This window comes from Populus trichocarpa, chromosome 14 (assembly GCF_000002775.5).
Source record: "Populus trichocarpa isolate Nisqually-1 chromosome 14, P.trichocarpa_v4.1, whole genome shotgun sequence".
Lineage (NCBI taxonomy): Eukaryota > Viridiplantae > Streptophyta > Magnoliopsida > Malpighiales > Salicaceae > Populus > Populus trichocarpa.
In genome coordinates, this window is record NC_037298.2 from 5597311 (window position 1) to 5619245 (window position 21935).

Genomic DNA, 21935 nt, shown 5'->3' on the forward strand with positions numbered 1-21935 from the left:
CGGGTGAATTATACAGGGAAGGAAGGAAGGAAGGCTGAGAAAGATCCAGAGCACATGGCAGCAAGCTGCTCTCTGCTTGGATGTTCCTGAACAGGAAATAATAATTTTCTTTTTCTGCAACTGAAAATTCGAAAAGAAGTAATCTTCCCATAAATATAATATAATCCCCCCTTGATCCTTATTATGGTGTCATCGCTGTGCAGTAACGTGATGTCATCCTTGCAGGAACCTTTTAATTTTGTCGACAGAAAATAATTGATTCTGGGTATTCATGGAGAGACGATAAATTATTCTTATATATCCAGTATTGACTTTTTTTAAAATGAATGATTCTTCCTTGACAAATCTTTTTTTTTTCTTTTTCCTTTTTTATTACTTTCTTCTTGAGTGTACGAAATTCTTAACGCGTACCATGTTAATACCATAATGACATACAAGCAAAGGAGCACCACAAGGTTGCTTCCTGGCTGCTACAGACAGAAGAGGCTTGAAAAGGGACACAGCTCATAAACTGCAGGGTGCAGACAACAGTTGTCAGCTTATTGTAATAAGATAATAAAGACAAACATCAGGGGTTAAGCTGAGCTCTTTGCACGGATCCATTCACCCTTTCAAAGTTTGTCTCAGATATTAATGTGTTTTAAAAATATTTTAAATTAATATTTTTTATATTATTTTTATGTGCTCATCCCAGCAATAATTTTTTTTTAAATAATATTATTTTAATATATTTTTTAATAAAAATACTTTAGAAAATAATAGATATACTAAAAAATTCATTGCAAGATAATATTTCTTTTTTATTAACATGGATGTTGGAGTTAATTTATACATGTTTTGATTAATTTCACTTATTTTTTTAAGAGATGTTAACAAAAATTAAATTTATAATTATTAAAAAATAAATTTAAAATTAGTTTTCAATGAAAAGGTATCTCTCGTGATTAAAGACGATAGATAATACGACAGGATGTTGCATCAAGGAGCCATAATCAAGTGGCCCACTACAACATGCAAATTAAGGCACACGGAACACAAGTAGCTAACTAATTTTCCCTACTCCGTTGATAACAACAGCTTAAATTAAGTGAAATTAAAAAAAAAACAAAAAAAAAAAACTAATAAACTAAAACTAAACATGTCTTTGTTTCACTGTAATTTTATTGTTCATCAAGACTCGCTGTATTATCCACATCTGTACTGTTCATATACTTTTTTTTTTGCATTTCTAGGTCCCTCAAGTTCTTCATTATTTGCATTTCAGTCATTAAACTTTATTTCTCTTTTTTTATTTTAGTCCTTCTAACTTCTAAGTTATGTTGCCTTGGTTTTGTGTGTTGGGTTTCATTTCACATTGAATGCTCTCCTGGATGGGACGTGGGAAATTTTTTTCTACGTTATAAAAATATAATCATGGGGTTAAGTTAATAAAAATTGAAAGAACAGGTGTCATTAGGGTGTTATATTAATAATTACTTTATAAATAATTAAACATGAATCTACCATGCGTGTTTTTTTAAAAAAAGAATGTCATGAATATTCAACGAGATGAAAAAATCGGTTTTTTATTTTATTTTTTCCCCATTAAATTCTCTTAATTAATTGTTCATTTATCTTCACGCACATTTGCATAAAAATTTGCAAGGCATAATTTTATGCTTTTTAAAAAAAAATTAAGACTTGTTTTTCAAGTCACGCTAAGGCATATTCAAGACATGATGCTTCGAATCAACAAAATGTTGGAAAAAAGAAATACATAAAAATGAGTTTTAACCTGATAAAAAATTGATAAGAAATTATAACAACAAATTACTGTTTACCCAACACATTGATTTCTCAACATTTTCTTGAAGTTTAAGAAATCTTTTTCGTGTTGACAATTCGTTATTCCCTACCTTATTAAGAAAATAACTTGACCTTCGTGTGTTGTAATCAACTTCTAATATAAACAAAGTAAATCAGATTATATGCATACTCCACTTTTTTATATAAAAAATTAAATTTTAAAAACCTATTCATTGGATAAACTGCAACCGACACGATTTGGCCTTTGAGAACCTGTTTAAAAGTGTAGTTGTAGTTGCTTTTCAAAATGCTTTTCATGCCGAAATATGTATCAAAATGATATTTTTTTAATTTTTTAAAAATTATTTTTGAGATCAGTGCATCAAAACGATCAAAAATATATATAAAAAATAATTTTTAACAAAAAAAAAACTTTGAAAACGCAGGTTGACCCGCGTTTCGAAACGCTCTTTTAGACCTATGAGCACCTAACTTTTTTTTTAAGGCCATGTGTTTAGACTCTGCATTGCCTATTTTATCTAGATTTTGATCACTATGGTAACTAGAAAAATCATGATTTATATTTTTTTGACCAAAAAACCTGTTTTTCAGCCTGTTTTTGACCCAAAACATCTATAAAACACCAAAAAAATCATGATAAACCTATCAATAGCCTATTAAAACACCTAGAAAACCGAACTCGACCAGAAATAATAAAAAAAAACAACCAGAGCTCAAATTTGTTTTTTCACAAACTTTTAAGGTGCAAAAACACCTAATATGAAACTTTCTTCATCAAATATGGAACAATTTGACACAAATATCATTTATTTTAGAGGACTAAATTGGTATCAACGCCATGTTTTTTTCTCTATCATTGTAATCCAGCGATCTCTCTCCTCTCTCAACTAGGGACAAAAAAATAACAAAAATAAACTTTTGTTCCAAAATAAAATTGGAACAATTTCGAGGGATTAAAATTGTATAATTTGCATGATTGTTTAATTTGGAGGATCAAAGTGCATATTTTTCAAAACTTATGATTCACCACCCATGTTTGCTGTGTCTTTCATTTCATTCCCTCCTTTTCCAATCCCATCCTTTTATAAGAATTTAAAATTAATTGCTTTTTAAATAGGGATAAATCACCCAAAAAAAAGTTTAAGGACTAAATTGAAAAGAACATAAAATTTTGCGCAATCCATTCATAATAAAATATGAGAGAATGAACAATAAAAAATAAAGTAATTAGTGAATAAAATAAAGTAATGAATAATAAAAATAAACAGTGAAAATCCCATGCAGTTTAGAGTATAAGGTAATTAGTGAATAAATAATTATTAGAAGGTGTGAATTAAAAGGCCAAGACAAAAGGATGCTTGCTGCAAACACCAAATTTGGCGTTTGAGCGTGCAGCTTCTAGAGACCCCGTACCTGACTTTTCTTAACCAAACATGAGAGGCTGGGGTTAGGAGCTAGAAGCCCAACCTACGAAAGCCAATCGCACCCGTTTGGTCTAAAGAAGCTAGGCTTTGGACCAGCTTAAGTTCTACACCTAAGAGGCCGAATTTGGTGTTATTTGCCGGGATTCAATTTCGGCGCTTTTGTGACTCGTGGTCGAGACATATTTCAGTATTTGTTTTTTTTCCCATTAAGTCATATTAATGTCTTGATATTTTTTCATATATATATATATATATATATATATATATTATTCTTGAATCAAAACTGTCGAAAAATCAATTCAATTCAATAATTTAAATTTTTAAATGAGATCTTAAGATATAATTTATATTATTTTCCAACACACCTCCTGGAATGAAAACTCTTTAGACTTGAAATTTATATAGGTCCGCACTATACTATGCTTAATTTTTATCAAATAAATAAAAATGATAAGATTCGAACTCGTGACCGTTTAGTCATCAAAACTCTGATATCATATCAAAAAACTATCTTAACTAATAGTTTAAACTTTTAAGTGAAGTTTCAAGATATAATTTATATTATTTTTTAACAGAAATTATTAAAAAACACTAAAAACAGTATATTAATTAAATGGTCTTTCAAGCCAAACGTATTTTTAAAAGCATCCAAACATAATTTTAAACGCGAAAACAAACAACTGCCCCCCACAAACAACTTATAAGGCAATCAATATACATAATATTGATTGAGATATATACAAGAAAACATAACTCATGAACAGTCGTCAAGGCCATACTTGAAAACACAGGAATCTAAAGTTGCTTTAGCCTGCCAAAATCCAAAAGATCCCAAGTATTCAACTGTAGATAAACCCTCGCAACCCCTTTTGATTACAGTTTGTTCTATAAATAGAAATAGACAAAGGCGTTTTTGGTTATTTATCTTTGTTGATTTTTCCAACTAAATTAGTGTTCCGCCACAGTAGTTTTATTGGATCTAAATAACAAGTTTGCCAATCCTAACAAAAGAAGCATACCACCAAGCACAAAGCCTGTTTCGCTCCATATCAACTGCGGAAATACACTCAACAAAACACACCTTTGCCGAACATTTTCGCTATCCATGCATTCCATTTTGCTTAAGCCAACACGACCGTCCAAGCTTTTACAACATATAAACTAATAATTTGTTGGTTAGTTTCAATCAAACTTGAAATCCACCCTAAATATTCAAGCCAGCCATTTTCTTCCATTAAACGGTCCAATCCATTCAAAAGGAAGAACAAATGTGTGAAACGTCTTCTTGAATGTGCATCTCCAAATTGAGTATTTCCACCACCGGAAAGACTAGAATGGAACATATGACTCGAGTCGAAAAGGTTGTTCTTTTTATTTACGTTTCTACAGGTGCCACTCCTGCATCTAGAAATCCTTAGTTTTCTTCACTGCTTTCCTTATTTCTTGCCATCCAATGAAACCTTTCCTCACCCAGCCACATCCTGGTCATAAGCTCATGTAGCACAACTGGTCTTGAAAGTTTACTTCCAAATTCATAATTTGTTTATAGCATGCAAATCCAACCATCACATTTGAATCAATCATCCTTATGGTGTTTTTTTCATTTTCAATACACTAAAAGCAGTGTGCTTTTAATATTTTGTTGTCAGCATGTAAGCCTACAAGAACAGGCAATCATTGGATGCATGAAACAGAGAAACCGAAATGCAAATGCCTGAGGCAAGACTAGTTTCCATACATGTTTAAAATCAATTATATCAAGTGCATGTTACAAAAATAGATGAGAGACTACAATTGAATCACAGTATACACTTTTCTTCTATTCATCTCCATCTAACTACCGAGTTGACATTTCACGGTATTCCTAATGTTCCTATTGAAGCCAGCCTTATCATCAAACAGCTTAAAAAGAAAATGGGTTTGCAAAGTGAAAATACCTGAAATCGATGTAGAAATATAAGGATGAACAAGAAGTATATCTCAAAAACCATAAGAAATGAAGCAATAGCACTTGAAAATCAATTTGGCTGGTTGAGCCCTTACAGTTTGCTGCTCCCACAACAATAGCTGTCATCAATTTTCTCCTCTAGCTACCCCCTAAAGCAGAGACTTGAATTGCTAAACTTCCGCTTTTCAAAAGCACTGAAAATTCTGTGGTAGCCATGCAAAATTGCCAAATAGCCAAAAATCTGAGAGAGAGAGAGAGAGAAACTGCCAGATTCTATATCTCAGTTAGGCATCAACCTGATCAGACACTATTTAACATATTTATGTTGCTTCTTTGCTGATATGAGGGAGCCTGGTGAATTGACTGCCTCACGCCTAGAGCCATAGTTTACTAATTCACATTCTGATTCATCATCATCACTATTGATGCTGTCTGGAGTGGACCTATTCTGGTTTGCTCTGCGCTGCAAAAGAAATACATTGTAGTAATAGCTCACCAGATCTTCCCTTCTCCTACTTGGGAAACATCGGAATATCTCGTCCCAAAAACACTTATCAAGAGATAGAGGATTTGACCTCACTATAGCTCCAAACTTCTTTTGATCTTCCAACGACCAGGAGAGTTTTACTTCTTCACCCATCTTATCAAATCTCCATTGATTAAAAGCCTTCCCCAGTTCACGCATCACTCTCGACCTTCGCTCAGTAATGTGAAATCTGACACATTTGATAGATTTCGGCACTTGGCAACCACAGGAATCTGACCTTCCCTTACCGATAGGTTCCCTTTCAATAACAAATTTGTTGATTGAAGTTTCAAGTGGCCAAACCCGAGTCCCAAGCCACTTTGAGTCACTTTCAGAAGCCATGCCAGTCCATTCTGGTACTTCAGCCTGAAAAACTGGCCCCACAGGAATTCTCTTTGTAATTGGCAGGTCAAGCACTGAACATTCAGTTGAAGAATCACCATCATAAACCCCTTCCATGCAAGAATCTGAATCAGTTTGGGTGGCTGCAGAAGATGACTGTGAGCAAACAAGTGCTTGAGACGATGTTTCCCCAGGAAAAAGCTTTCTACATTTTAACCTCTCTCTAAGATTGTAACTAGATCCAGCATGGTCATCGTACATACATGGATGCATCTTCTGATATTTCTACAAAGTGGTAATATATTGTGACTTACATTATGTAATAAATTGGAGATAATTGGATTGTTATGGTATTAACATAAACTGAGTTACATAAGAACATTTGCAGGGATCAACATAAGCATTATATAAATAGCAAATTAAGGTATTAAAATTGACGAGGACATCACAATCAGTGGCCAATCCATAGCAGGGCAATTTCCATCAATCAAAAACATGCATCTGTGACCTAAAATCAATTTTAACATAGACACAGCATGAACAACCAGTGATCTTGTTTTTTAGCAGAGCCCATCAGGTGATAAATTCAAAAGATGCAAGGGCCAAAATACTAATCAAATTAGGAGTTCCCTTGTCAAATGGGTACAAGTAGCATATGGTGAGAACATTTAATCACCTGTAAAACTGTTTGGCCCTAGTTGAATGCAATACACTAGAAATACATACCAGTTAATAAAAATTATTGCAAAAGGCCCTATATAGAACCAGATGAAGCACTTGTAAATTCATTCCGCGCATAGTGTCAATTGGGTATAACAGCAGCTCGGGGCCAAAAAATTCAATAACTATGCTCAGAAGTCATGAAAATGATTACAGTGCACTATGAAGAAATGAGCAAAAGTAACAGAAGAAAAATGATACTTTGATAAACAAAGTCTGTGTGTGATCTATATACAATCATAAATCCATATTTAAACATACAGACATGTAGCCTGAAAAGGTTTTTCAACCAATGAATAAATAGAGTAGATACACAGAACCATCTATGAAAGACAGTATGCTATCAATCACCTTTACCAATAATAGCAGGAAACATCAGTAAGTGATAGGTACCTGCTTAACAAACCCCTCTGCACTTGAAGTTGAATCAGCATTTCTTTTCAGAAACAACGATTCCCGGGTCACCAAAACCTGCTTCCAGCATTCTTCATTCCCGTAACTTTTCCACTTTGACCACTCAGGTAACGATCCAACCACGGGATCACATGGATCTTTTGCAATCTCAGTAACCCAGTTCAGCATTCTATAAATGGAATCCCGTTTCCTCTTACGACTAGAAACAGATTCCTCAAAAGTTGCTAAATCCAGTTCCTCAATCTCACTGTTATCACCCTTATTTCCTTCCTCATCTCCATCAGTTTCCACGACCACCACGCTCTTCACCTCATCCTCATTTTCCACTTTCTCACTTTTCCTTGAATCAGATATCAAATTTTCATCAACATCCTTGCCTTTTACATCCTCGTTAGAAAAAGAACCGTCCATCATGAAACTCTTTACTACATTATCACCTGATTCCCCAACTTCCACAAAATCAACACCACTCTTAGTTGAGTCTATATGCAATGATTCTTCATCCTCGGCAAACTTCTCACTCTCATAAGACTCCACCTCAGCATTCACATTCAACTCCGAATTCAATTCCAAAAACTCATTCTCTGGCATTTCAGATAACAACCCTTTAAACTCCGCCCCTAATTCCATCAAAGCCCCACCCACATTAACCCCCCTATCACTCAACTCAGCGTTCAATCCTATACCATCAACAAGAAGCCTCTCTAACCACCTCTCCAAGGAGTCTAAGTACTTAATATAAACCAATTTCACAGTCGGGGCAAGGTTCAATCCAAACCCAAACTCTCGAGCGACCAAATCCCACAACCCATTTTCAGAAACAACACCATACCCACCTTTCTCGCTCACAGCTAAAAACAGTTTAAGCAAATCTACAAACTGCCCATTTCCAAGCATTGGAGGTAGAATCCATAAACAACTATCTAACCCGCAAATCTCTTTGAAAAACGAGTCCAGAAACTTATCGAAACGGCTCCTGAGCTGGAAATCGAGTTCGCTTTTCAAAACGGACCCTTTTGAATTCGGCTCAAGATCCACCCAAAACCCGTCCGGAGCTATCTTTCTTTGTGGTTTTTTTGTAAAATCATTAGCTATCATTGACCATCCTGTCATTTTTTCGAAACCCTAAAAGTGGGTCAGTTGTTCTCTTTGTTATCATAAAAAAAACAAAAAAACTACATAATTAATTAGCAGTATTTATCACATGCACAGTTTAGAATTAGGTCATGTTTAGGAGATGGGTTTTTGGCGGGAATTTGAGGGCTGATCTAGGGTTTTGAAACGCCTGTAAAAATTCTATGGTCCCGCTGTCTCTCTCTTGAAAGAGTCAAATGGGTCTTGTGCGTGTAGAGAGAGTAGAGAGAGAGAGTCTGTGAGAATGGGGGGCTAGAAAATAAGTTTTGAACAGACAGAGACCCTAGTTTTCAAAATCTAAAAGATTAATGCTTTAGGGGTTAAAGAGAAAAAAAAATAGAAGGAAGGAGAGACATACCAGAATTTCGTAGGTTTTGTTTGTGTAGAAGTTGTATTGTGGGTGTGGGGTTTCAATGAGGCCAACACGGGTGAGGTGGTTGCTGCCTCGACCCCCTTCGGTTTTTGGCCCTTTTCGTTCTTGCCTGCCCCTCCCTCCCTCCCTCCCTCCCTCTTTTAGTCTTTTCCTTTCTTATTTTTTTTTATAGGACTTGGTTTAGATGAGAGTGTAAGAAGCTCTAATTGAAAAAGGCTTCCAATAGAGTAGGGTTTTGAGGAAAATGGCCACAATGGTCCTTTATTTATAGTGGTCACCTTTGACTTGACCTTGGTTAAATATTAACTCTTGGGTTGAGTTAAGGAGGGTGGGTTTATTGTGGTTTCATCAAGGGGGTGAGAATATTTTTGGAATTAAAAATATTTTTAGAGGGTTAAATATTGTTGTGGGCCCACCTTATTGTCTTTTGAGCCAATGAATTTTTTTTTATATGTTTTGTTTCCTTTCAAAAGTAATATTTTTCAACTATAAAAAGATTTAGTAAAAAATTACAACCAACAAATAGACACAACATTATAAGTTTATTTACTATATTAACACTCAAATACTTAAACCATAAATGGATTGTTTTCTTGTTTTGCAAGTGATTTTTTTTATGGAAAAAACTATGGTAATTCACAACAGTTATATTAAAATTGATATGATTGTAGTAATTTATATAAATAGAAATTTTTTTGAAAATAAAAATAATACTAGTTTTAACATGATATATTTATTGAATTGTCGTGGCTTAATTTAAGTGGATCTTATATGTGTAATTTCATGGTTTTTTAGAATTAATTATCAATATTTATTTCATGGATCTAATGCTGTGTGAGAGAGACAAATACACAAAAAAAATCATATCAAATCCTGAAAAAAAAAAGAATATTTCTATGTATGTTAAAAAAATAATTTTTTCTCTCTTCTCTTCTTATTCTTATGTCTATAATATATGGAATAACTACAACAATTATTTCCAAACTACTATAAAATTTCTTAGTATTTCACTGAGTAATAGATGTTCCAAAAATACTATAGTTTTTTTTGCCTTCTTTAACGGTTTTCTTATATGAAGATCGGTTCTTTCTCTTTATTCCAATCATAGTTTTGAAACCCGGCCCGGTTCGGCGGATTGACCCAGGACCCGGGTTGAAGAAAAAATAGGGTAAGGAAAAACCCGGTGTGACCCAGCAAGACCCGGTCAAAAACCCGGTTGCAACCCGTTGACTTTTGTTTTTTTTACTAAAACGACGTCGTTTTGATTTTTTAAAAAAAGAATTGACCTGACCGACCCGATGACCCGGCAAAACCCGAAACCCGGGCCTTGGACCAGGCCGGGTCTGAAAACTATAATTCCAACAAATAATTAAAATTAAAAGAAAAAAAGTAAGAACCAAAACTTATTTTATTTGTCGAAAAAGAAAGGTATTGATTTAAATTATTGCTCTTAAATCTAATTACAAACACCCATCTGTATCAACTATCAACCTTGACGAGAGAAGAGGGGGTCGGATGAACATAGTACAAAGGATAGAAACTTGATGCTCAATTATATCAAGCAATTTATTAGGGCTTTTATCATTTGTGTGAGATATTTTTTGTGAATGAAAAAACTAATCATGTAAAGAATAATAACAGTAACTCATTTATGGAAGTATTTCAATACGGGAAAAGTATTTTTTTGAGAATTATCAATTAATGTTGAATTTGTTATTTACATCATCTAGCCACTATCTCTGCTATTTTCTTTGTATCAAAACCGTCATGGCTGTTAATGTTATTTTTATTTTCACAATAATCACTCGATTATATAATTATTTTCATCGTCACCATAATAGTAATAAAATATTGCTGTGTATAAATGATAATTTAATATAAACCCAATAAATATTAATATAACCTAACCTAAATAAGTGGATACTTTTTGGATAGTTACCTTAACCTATAAATAATAGGTAGACTATAAATATTATCAAGCTTAACTTAAAACTTGCCCGAACCTAACCCAAAATGTATGTGTGTTAATAATGGTTTTTTTTGTCTTTTCATCATGTTTTTTTTTTTAAAAAAAAAAACATGTTAGATCATAAACAATTTAGTATTTTTACACATAAAATATTATTTTAAATTGAAAAGTGTTTGGCGTGCTTATCACGAGGAAGCACGTGGCTACACTTGTGCTCTTCGGGCAGTACACATGACATCCCTCGATGTCTAAATGCAAGCTTTCATAGCAATATTTGAATTGTCTTGGTGACCTATCCATTCTTGAGTGTGTGGCTAACAAACCTTCAATCTGGCACTTGCAATTTTTTTTTCTTTTTTTTTTTCTCTTTACCTTAATTTTTATGCATGGCCCTATAAATTTTCAAAGCAGCCTTTCAATTTATTTTTTCTTCAGATTTGGTCATATTCTTTTTATTACTATTTGTTTTATTTGAAATCATTCATGAATTTTTTTTTTCAATTTCATCCTCCTTTGATTTTTATTTATTTATCAGATTTAGTCCCCATTATTTTGATTGTATTTGTTTTGCTTTTAATTATTTTTTAATTGATTTTTTTAAATTTTATCCCTCAATATTTGACTTCATTTAATTTTTATGTCAGATTTTTTTTATATATTTTTTAATTCCTACTTGTTTTGTTTTAGATCCCTTTTTATTTAAACTTTTTTTTTTCAATTACAACCTTTGATATTTTGTTGATCAGGATTTTGGCTTCATTATTTTCCAGGCTTGACTTCTATGAGGTAATTCTTACATGAAGACTTAGGTCATGAGTTTGAAATGTTAGCCCGGGCTGACTTAGGGTTTTCTCATGTCTTTTTTTTACAATTTTTTTTTTTTTGCAATCTCATTTTTTAATATTGGTTTTGTTGGGGATTAGACTTTTTTTTTCTATATGATTATCTTAATCTCATGTGTTGGGTTACAGGTTTAGCGGGTTAACCTATATTAACTCATGTCATTTATTTAATTATATTTGTTTGTTATTGTTGTTGTTGTCATTGTCATCTATTATTATTTTTATCATATTATTAAATTTATTAACCTTATTGAATCTAGTCAAGTGATCAAGTCAATGACCCAACTCTCGAATTTCTCTTGATTTTTTAAAAACACTATTATCATTTAAGCTTCATTTTTTTACATTGGAAGAAATTTGATTTGGCCCGTAGCGCAATATAGGTCACCAATCTAGTGACTGCTATAAATAATTATTGTGTGCATTTTATATTTTGAATAGTATTGCAAACCAAAAATATACTCCAATAAAAAAAAAAAAGGGAATGCAAGGTTAATAATCGAAACATATAAATAGGAAATAATTTTGAGGTCTTGGATTCAAATCTTGCCATTGACTTTAAGTTAACATGTACATGTCTAGTTAATTATTATATCATTTTCTTAGGTTTTCTTTATATGCAAATGGATGCAGAATATATAATATTACTGTAAATATAAAATACGTGGTCTTCACTATACACACCATATTGTTTACTCTATCATATTTTAATGTGAATCTGTTATTTAAATATTTTTTTTAATTTGATTCTCAAAATTTTTTTTTTTGCAAGATTACATTTTTTTGGTCAAATTGAAGGCCAATTAGATCAAATTTATTGAATAATGATAAAATTAAAAGACAAAGGAACAAAATAAAATAAAAAAAGGTCATAAATAGGTGATGGTTTTGAAGTTTACATAAAAATTTGATTTAGTCCTCAAACTTTATAGATTATACACATCTAGTCGCTCAATGTTTTTTCAATTTAATTTTAGTATAAAAGTTTATTTTTGTTATTTTTTAGTCCCTAGTTTGAGATAAGAGAGAAAGAGGTTTCTAGATTCCAGCGATATGAGAGAAAAGCAGTGTTGACATTAATTTCAACCACCAAAATGATCAATCTTGCTGTTAAAGGGTTCCATTTGATGAGAAAAATTTCACTTAAGTATTTTTATGTCTTGAAATTGCCTAAAAACCAAATATGAGCTCAAAAAGATTTTTTTGTTTTAGGTAGATTTTGTTGTTTTTTGTTTTGTTTTTTTAATGATATTTATGGGTTTGTTAAGGTGTTTAGACTTTTTTCTAGGTGTTTTTGGCTAAAATAAATTTTTAGATCAAAAAAAATATAGAACCTGTTTTTCTAGCTACCACAGTGACAAGAATCTAGGGAATACAAGATGATGGGTCATCTGACTGTCCACCTCAATTACATTAAAGAAAATTAAGGCTTGTACACGTGTCCTTCTTAAATGGGCTAGGCACCACAGTGCCTGGCCTTTTTCTTAGTGTCCGATCTATTTTTTTTTCTCTTTTTTTTTTTAAAATAAAACATATGTATTTTTTTAATTTATATTAAAATCAATGCATCTTCTCTCTAATTTCTTGTTGTTTGTATTTAGTCTTTTTTAAATAGTGGTTGTTTTCTAATTATTTTGTTTGTATTTAATTTTTGAAAATATTATTCTAATTCATCTATATTTTTTATGTTTTATACAATTAAACTTTATTTAAAAAAAATAAAAATTTGGATGATATTTCTAACAAGTGTAGCCTTCCGAGATATTTTTTCCTTTAATTTTTTTCAGTTAATTTTATGTGTGCCTATTTTTACTGTCATTTGATTAAATAAAAAATTATTTTTAATAAACAAAGTCATTAAGTACAATCAAGTAAATAGACCGTGTTGCAAGATCAAATATCTTGATCTGCATCCGCCTCATGATTTTTCAGATACATATTTAGTTATCGTTATTGACTTTCTTTTTTATTTATTGACAGAGATGATTCTCAATTTATTTAATTAGATGCATGCATAAACTTCTCGATTTACACTTTATATTTTTTATGTAAAAAAATATGTTGAAAAAACCTATTTGTTCAATTTTTTGATCAAGAAAAATATTTGGTCCGTGATGAAGTGTTGGTCAAATAGTTAGTTCCTTAGTAAATATCATAGTTATAAAACTCAACTCAACCCAACCCAAGGCTAGGTTTAAGATGGGTAGGCTAACCCACCAGTTGTGAATTAATCAGGGTTTATTGGTTTTGTTTTGTCCAAAATGATATAATTTTGAATAAAATTAAAAATATATTGATGGAATCACCTAAATTATAGATTGACCTACCAGATCATCCAGGTTTGATCAGGTCGACTTTCCAAATAGTTTTAAAACAACCCCGGCATAGACTAGTCTTATGTCGACCCATCAGGCTAAACTAGATTTTATAACCATGTTATAACATCGTGCTAAAGCCTCAATGTTACTTGAACTGACAAATTTTTATAGTGCTCAGAGAATAACTAGTGACATCTTGATAGTTATTTACTAAGCTCCACTTCGAAGAAAGACAAACATAAAGAGCAGAAAGAATATAAAATCATGATCCATAAAAAAATGATAAAAATATCTTCACATAAGATTTTTATCTCATAATTATATCTCTATGTTTCTTTAAAGTAAGCCTTGTAATGTAACTAATAAGACGCTACTGGTTATTCCTTAAACACCATAAAATTACTCGTAAACTAACCTATATACAATCCTTAAAAAAAGGATTGAATTTGGAAAAATTATAATTTTAATGATTGAATAATATTTGATATATATGAGCTATCAATAGATTTCAAAAACAAATAACATGATTAAAGGAAAATAATCATGTTTATAATTGTCAAACTTGGTTCGGGATTTAACTCAGCTAAGAGTCAAGTTACTTGGTCATTGAATAAACTCATGTCAACCATCAAATAACATCATTTCAATTATTTTTTAATGAAATGATATCATTTTCTTTAAAAAAAAAACTAAAATGAACTCTATCATACAAATTAAAAAAATCATTGAACTTAATCATCCAGGTCACTCGAGTTTAAGGAAGTCACCGATTAAAAAAAATTGTCTCAAGACAAGTTTTGGGTCGGTGATCAACCTTGTAGACAAGACCTTGAATAGACAAGTTACCGGGTCAACCTACTAGGTTGAACGAGTTTAAAAACTATATTTGTGTTAAATGATTTTATGATAATATATGCATGAGAAAATTAAATTTATCAAATCAGTACCTGGATTGTAAATGTAGCGTTACTTATAAGCAATAACCATAAAAACACATCAAAGAAATAGGATATTCAATCACACATAATTCATCTTGACAAGGAGTTGTTGATAATATAAAAAAATATAGTTTGAAATAACTATGTAGAATGATATATTATCATTTAGAATGTTGTTTTATTAGAATCGTAAGCTATTAGCGAGCTCGTTAGAAGCAATTGGAGCCATATCCTCACTATTATTCGATTCACACACTAGCTATGTTGCTCGCACTACACCGCAGGCATAACTTTCCATTGTGCGATCACATGTTTTTGAATGGTTTTAAAATGGGATAATGAAATCAACTGTCAGATGCAAACTAAATGCACAACGTATGGTAAACAAACACAAACATTGTTATTTTGTATTAAAAAATCAATCCAAAACCCTCCATACCCAAATAAGGTCCATCTTGTTTGCCACTGTTAATGAACAAAGATTCAAATTCCTAGGGCATGCAAAAAAACTGGTGCAAGAACTTGGTGAGTTTTTTTTTTAAGGCTAATGCTTAACTTGCAGTGGAGGAAGATTGGATCACATGACATGATTTATCAATATTTTTCCTTTGCTTGCATGGTGCAGCGCAAGTTTTGGAAAAGATGGATAATCATTGAGCTTGTAGGGAAAAAATTGTGTTAGTAGCTGTTAAGTGAGGGCAACAAATGGAATTCATAGGAGCTGATACAATGATAATGAAATGAAGTGAAAGAATTCTAAGCTATAATGAATGTGGGTAAATAAAGAAGGATAAGCATAAGCCATGTGTGGGTGTCATGGAAGACAACATAGAATGAACAGTCTCTTACAAAGCAATGTTATAAAAAGCAGCGACGTTGCAGAGGATTCCATGATCAAGTAAAAAAAATGATGGTTGAAGGAAGTCTTTTATGGTGGTCGAAATGCAGCAGCAAGTTACTATTTCACAACAAATCATAACGCTGGGATAGATAGATAAACATTAAAATTAAAAAAAACATAGAAGCAGCGTTAAAGCAACCGTGATTGACTTTAGGCAAGGAGAGAACTTCGAAGCAGCGTCAAAGCAACCGTGATTGACTTTAGGCAAGGAGAGAACTTGGAAGCAGCGTCCTGGTTAAAAGAAAGGTGCAAGGAAAAAGAATAAGCTAAAACTGGTAACAAAACTAAAAAAAGAACTGGTACCAAAACTAAAAAGGGGGGTAAAAGGTTGACGGAGGTCAAATATAACGGACATCAAAAAACCTAAAAGCCTAAAAGAAAAGGCAAAAGAGCTGAAAACCATGCAAAGGAAAAGGAAAAAATAAAAATGAAAGAAGACTAGCGCATACCAAATGACAATATTGGGAGAAGGGAATGTCGAATCAGATCATTGTAAACGATCACCAAAGGCAACACTGAATTTCAGAAGAAGCTTACGATCTCAGCAAACAATAGTTCAGAAAGAAAAAAACAGATGAGAAAGATAAACAGCTGGTGAAAAAACCATTCCTGGAAATAGAAGGGGGAAAATGATAGCAATCAAGTTACATCGTGGGAAAAAAATATAAAAAATAAGAAGAACCAGGAAATCTAAGTGACAATGCAAGGGGGAATGGAACAAAAATAGTCACTATGTAGAAGAGACAAGATTAAAGCTAGAATGGGGACAACATCACACCAAACAACACAGGAAAAGCAAGGAGAAAAAAAAGAGGGAGAAAGTAATAGCCTGTCAAAAGTCAACTTAGGCAACAAAGAAAATGAAGGACTATGTACGCCAAGTCAAAACAAAGAAATTATAGGAATGATTGTAAGATAATCGAAGGGTAAAAAGATTACGCAAAGAACATGTCTAAGTCACTATCGATACTGGAGAAATGAAACATCTATGAAGATAAATGGTGAGAAGCAACAATGATTGAGCTCAAGGACTGTGGCAGCTCAACATCTCAGCAAACCACAACGGAACCAAAAGCACAAATCAAGCAACATTATGGAAAAAAAAAAAGAGAGAAAGAAAGAAAATTAAATACATGATCCAAGCTCCATGGCAATGCAGTGGAAATTTGGACCAAAACCAGCTCCATGGCAATGCAGTGGAAATTGATGGATCCAAGTATCAGAGGCAAAATCTAAATCCTGCAGAGCTCCACAATCCGGCAATCAAAACAGGGAAATTTAAAAAAAATATCAAAGAGAAAAACCAAAGAAAAACAAAGTGATAACTGAAAGTGATGGATCACTATTTTTGGCATTTTATGAAAATGAATTTTGAGCCTAAATGCTTGTTTAAAAAGTCCAAAGACATGATGATAACCCATTGATAAGTGGGTGGGGCTTACATCCATACCCAACATCCCTAGACTTGGCAGAATGTCAGGCCTAGGTGACATGGGTCTAACTCGCTTCTAGGACCAACGTCTTTAGATGTGGTTACGAGCTGAGCCTAAGTAGGCATAGGTCTGGCAAGCTGCCAAACCCAGCACCCCTAGGCTTGGCTACGTGTCGAGCCTAAATGGGCACAAGTCTGGCAAGCTGCTAGATCTAACACCCTTCAACTTGGCTACGTGTCGAGACCAAGCGGACACGACCTCTTAATCTTGGGTCTAGCTGAATGTCGAGCCCAATAGGGCACAAGTCTGGCGAGATGCTAGACTCAACGCCCTTAGGCTCGCCTACATGCCAAGCCCAAGCGGACATGAATCTCGCAAGCTACCAGACCCACCACCTTTGGACTTGGATGTACGCCAAGCCTAATTAGGCATAGGTCTAGCAAATTGCTAAACCCATCGACCTTGGGTGCTATAAAGGTAAAAAGACATCCTAAAGCCTTAATATTTTCTATAGGGTTTTAGAAGTATAAATATCCTTACCTTATAATCACATGGGTAAAAGGTTCACAATCTCTATTGTCAACAAAAATGCTTTTCTAATTTCAGAACATTTATTATATCAAAACTAAGAACAAAACATTTTGTTCTTAAGAATAAATATTCATTCTCTTCTTTATTATAACTATTTGCTTAAAGGTCACTAACTTTGTCATTTGAGGATCTCCAAATCCCACCAAATGAAACTATTTTGCAGGTTACATGCTTTCTATAACAAGCTACAAATTTCATAAATAATGGAGAATAGACTATTTTACCACCGCTAAAAAACTTATTTCTAAACACTTTGGATTTTGAAACCTCATCGGAAAAGAAAAAAAAAAGCCTGAAAACTGATTCGGAACATAATTTAATAACAAAGTGAAATGGCAAACGTTGAAACGACTGAGAAACCTGACTTTCTTTTTTCTAATATTAGATATTTAATGCATTATTGTGCAATAGAGATAGGAATCGAAATGAACGTGATACATAACGAATAAAAGCAGCCAAAAAAAATGAAAAGCACTTCTTATAATAGCCTAAACTTTAGAGGCAAAGGCTAAGAGAAATCACCCAGCACATAAAAACAAAAAATCAATTAGAATAAGAAAAAGAGTGGGAAAATGATATATTAATCTTAATGAAATATATTAACAACTCATTTAAAGGCAATCTATTTATGGAGGAATGAAACGTTTTCACAGCATTGCTGAAAACTTCCCTAAACTGTTAGTAATGTCATAGAAACAGGGAAGAAAAAAGGACAACAAACAGTTCTATCAAACCCACCATACATGAAAAAGATCCAAGAAAAGAACAAAGCATTTCACCAAAAGCTTGAAAAAGCTAAAAAAACAAACAAATAACGTCTGGAAGAGAGGCAAGAAGGGGAAAAAAACAAAAGAGAAATGAAGCTAATTAGGATGGCTTCAAACAAACAGTATAAAAGAGCCCTAGAAACCACTCACCAGTGCTTGATGTCAAAGCTGTTTCCAACATTTAATCGCCTAATCTAGATTCAAAACCTTATCAGCCAGAAAACATTAGAAAATATAACCTAAAATCCAAAAATAATTATGTAGAAAACCTCAAAATCTAGCTAACTAACTAAAACTTGTGTTCAGCCAACTACCTTGTTAGAACCAGGAACTAAATTATATGACATACTCGCTTTCTCATTGATCCTACTCCTCTGTAAAAAGAAATAATCAATTTCAAAACAAACTCACTTAAATTAAATCTTGTCATTACCGTACGATCAAGATAAAGAATGATCACAACGCATTTCTCAGACGTGGGCTCAAAGAGAGTACACTAATAGAACAAAAAAAAAAAAGCAAAACAAACTCAAAGTACAAATAATTGGAAAAGGGAAACTTGTGAATAGACGCAAAATCAGCTCAGGATTCAGTAGAAAGGACGTGGAGCCCAGATTGATAGCACTGATGATTGTGAAGGGAAAAAGAGAGAGATTCAGTGAAACAAATAAGGCAATTTTGTTTCAATTCAATTAAAAAAGACTCCAGATATCAAACAAACAAATAGAAACGAATCAAGATGGACGTAAACAGCGTCAATGAAGCACATTCGAATAGAACCATGGTCAAATAAAAAAACCTGGAAAAAAATCCAGAAAATCCATTAAATAACAAAATATCAGAAACTCAAATAGCCAAACAAATCTAAATAAGCAAAAAAAAAAAGAACAAAACCCAAAAATGAAAAACCTAAAAAAAAACACATCAAAAAATTGAAAGAAAGGAAAGGAAAGGAAAAACTGGCATGATGGTGGCATGGGTTTTAAGGACCCTTAAACCAAGGAAGGTTCCACCATTAATGGTTGTCACTGGTTGCTGCATTACTAACTCCATGACAATTATAATAATACATCACCACCTTCTCTTTTCAAGCTTCTTCCGTTCTTGTTCTGTACTTCAATGGGTAGAGAGAGATAAAGAGAAGGGAAGGGAATGTGAGGTTTGTTTTGGGTGTTGATGAGGGCTTCATTCCATGGAGGTCGTGGTTGATTTATGTTTAGTAGGAGGAAAAGGAAATGAAATGAGAGAGAGATGAAAAGAGAAGATACGATTACAATTCAGCCACTTAAAGGGACCAAAAGAAAACAAATTAAAATGCAAGGACCGAACCTAATAACTGTTGAAGACTTGAAGTCCACATGAGGAGATCCAGGGTACCATCCACATTCTTTTTAATTGAGGATTTAAAATTAAATAACAAAAAATGGAATTAAAATAAATAAAAGAAAGTATGACATTACTGTTGGTAAAGAAGAAAAGATGGGCTCAGAATATAATAATTAAGCAAAATAGGTCAAATTATAAATGTTAAAAGATTTGACTATAAATACTCCGAACCGGCAGCAAGAGTTGAAAAAAAAAAAAAAAGGGAGGAGGTTTTCTAGCTTAATTACAAAACTTGAGAGAAAATCCTATAATAAAAATGAAAAGGGTTTGAGTGAGATTAGTTTAGGTAGCGGGAAACAATATCAACGCAATACTCAAAGGAGATTGGGTGTGTTTGAGAATGCAGTGTAAATTATATTTTTAAAAATTTTAATTTTTTTTATATTTTTATATCGTTTTGATGTGCTGATATCAAAAATAATTTTTAAAAAATAAAAAAAAATTCATTTTGATGCATTTCTAAGCAAAAAGCATTTTGAACCGCCACCGCTACCACAATCCCAAACAGGAGGATTTGAAAATTTAAAGATGATTAGAACCGGGTCAAGAGGGGAAAAATAGGAAGTGCCAAAAAACATTTGATTGATTAAGGATAAAAGTTCACTTTATCACTTGAAGATGCCGTAAGACCCGTTCAACAATAAAGAACCATTTCACGCACTTAGGTGCTAGGTAGGTGGTTAGCACCTTAAAATTTAAGCATTATTTAATTGCATTTGTAATTCTTCTTTAAATGTATAGTATTTTTATTTGATAAATGATAAATCATTGAAAAAACTAGTCACCCTAGTAAAAAGAACTAATGCCTTGCTTAATGGGCGATTGAGAAACTAGTTACTCTAGTTAATGAGATTAGTGCCCTGGTTAATGAGCAAATAAAGATATTAATCCCCTGATTAATGAGATTAGTGTTTTGATTAATGGGCAGGTGAAGATATTGATTTCCTGGTTAATGGGTATATGGAAATTTTGATCCCCTGTTAAATAGAACAATTCACTAATTAATGAAAAATTGGAGACACTAGTCCATGAGATTATTGTGACTAATACCCTAGTTAATGGGAAATTACAAAAATCCATAACGTAGAAATAGAACAAGTGTTGGTTTTGCAAGAGAAGATGTTGTGTTCTTAAATTATGTAAATTGTATGAATTAGGAATAATTTCACATAAAAGTAATAATAGTAAATATTATGTGTATAAGCTAATTATGTTGAGTATTATATAAATTTTAGGTACTTCACAACGATGTAACAAATAGTGGATATCACATTTATAATTTTGGTGAAATCAATACATATTTTGTTATGTAGTATAATTTTATAACCAAGTAGTGTATAAATCTAAATTAAATATGCATATCTTAATTAGTTTCTCTTAAACCTATATAATTATGTGGACTAAGATTTAGGTTCAATTTGCATTAATATGAATATGTGTTAGTTTTATGTCGTAACTAGGTTAATCGTCCATAACTAAATATTTTGAAATAATATAATAATTGATTTGTTTGAGGAAATATGGAAGAAAAGGAAGAAGTTGTTCTTGTGCTAGAGGTAATATATAAACATAGAAGTCCCAGACGATGGAAATATGTTGAAATTTTATATGCAAGTTATGAAAATCTATTGAGTCGATAACTTGGTATTGAAAAATATAAAGGAAACTCTGTTAAAATTTGGGTGTGTGTGTATAAAATTCATGTACTTTAAATGATAATACTATATGTTACAGTGAATATGGTAAAAGAAAATTAGGGCTATTATAAAAAGTCATCAGTTGGTCACATTTCAACGACAAAAAAGATTGATCTTAATGTCAACGAATTTCATTAGACGAAAGAGTCCCATTGAGATGTTTTTTAACCTTCATATTACTTGAAAAAATAGATCGAGGTCAAGAGATATAATTTCGTATCGATTTGGTTTTGTGTTTATAGGTCATTTTTAGGGGTTTTTTAGTTGATAAAATGTTTTTTTAATGTTATAAGAGTGCTTATAAGGGTTTTTTAGGTAAAAATAAGTTGAAAATAAATTTTTAGGCTAAACAACAGCCTTTCAATTTTTAGTCATTGCTGTGTTGGTTGGATTATGTGTAGGCATA

The 21935-nt window shown here is 32.3% G+C and overlaps 1 protein-coding gene and 1 long non-coding RNA gene across 3 annotated transcripts; both read right to left on the reverse strand.

Annotated features, from left to right (window-relative positions):
• Positions 1-4931: 4931 nt before the first annotated feature.
• Positions 4932-8832, reverse strand: LOC7494094 (AT-rich interactive domain-containing protein 2). Of its 2 annotated transcripts, none has more exons than XM_002320771.4 (3): positions 8673-8832; positions 7160-8286; positions 4932-6331 (listed from the first exon to the last, which is right to left on the reverse strand). In XM_002320771.4, the coding sequence occupies exons 2-3, from the start codon at positions 8276-8278 to the stop codon at positions 5486-5488; spliced, it is 1965 nt and encodes a 654-aa protein (XP_002320807.3). In that variant the 5' UTR covers positions 8279-8286; positions 8673-8832; the 3' UTR covers positions 4932-5485. The 2 variants fall into 2 exon arrangements, with proteins under 2 accessions (XP_002320807.3, XP_052303065.1); XM_052447105.1 differs by having other exon boundaries at positions 7160-8305; positions 8673-8830.
• Positions 8833-15490: 6658 nt separating this feature from the next.
• LOC18105229 (uncharacterized) lies at positions 15491-19755 on the reverse strand. The gene is made up of 2 exons (XR_008057349.1): positions 16105-19755; positions 15491-15886 (listed from the first exon to the last, which is right to left on the reverse strand). It is a non-coding gene; the product is annotated as an uncharacterized LOC18105229 (long non-coding RNA).
• Between the last annotated feature and the right edge of the window lie 2180 nt (positions 19756-21935).

Coding starts and splice junctions, on each gene's coding strand:
- LOC7494094 (XM_052447105.1), bottom strand. CDS start 8,293: ATGACAGGATGGTCAATGATAGCTAATGATTTTACAAAAAAACCACAA. Junction 6,332..7,159: donor CAGAGGGGTTTGTTAAGCAG/GTACCTATCACT, acceptor ACCACTTTGTAG/AAATATCAGAAGATGCATCC.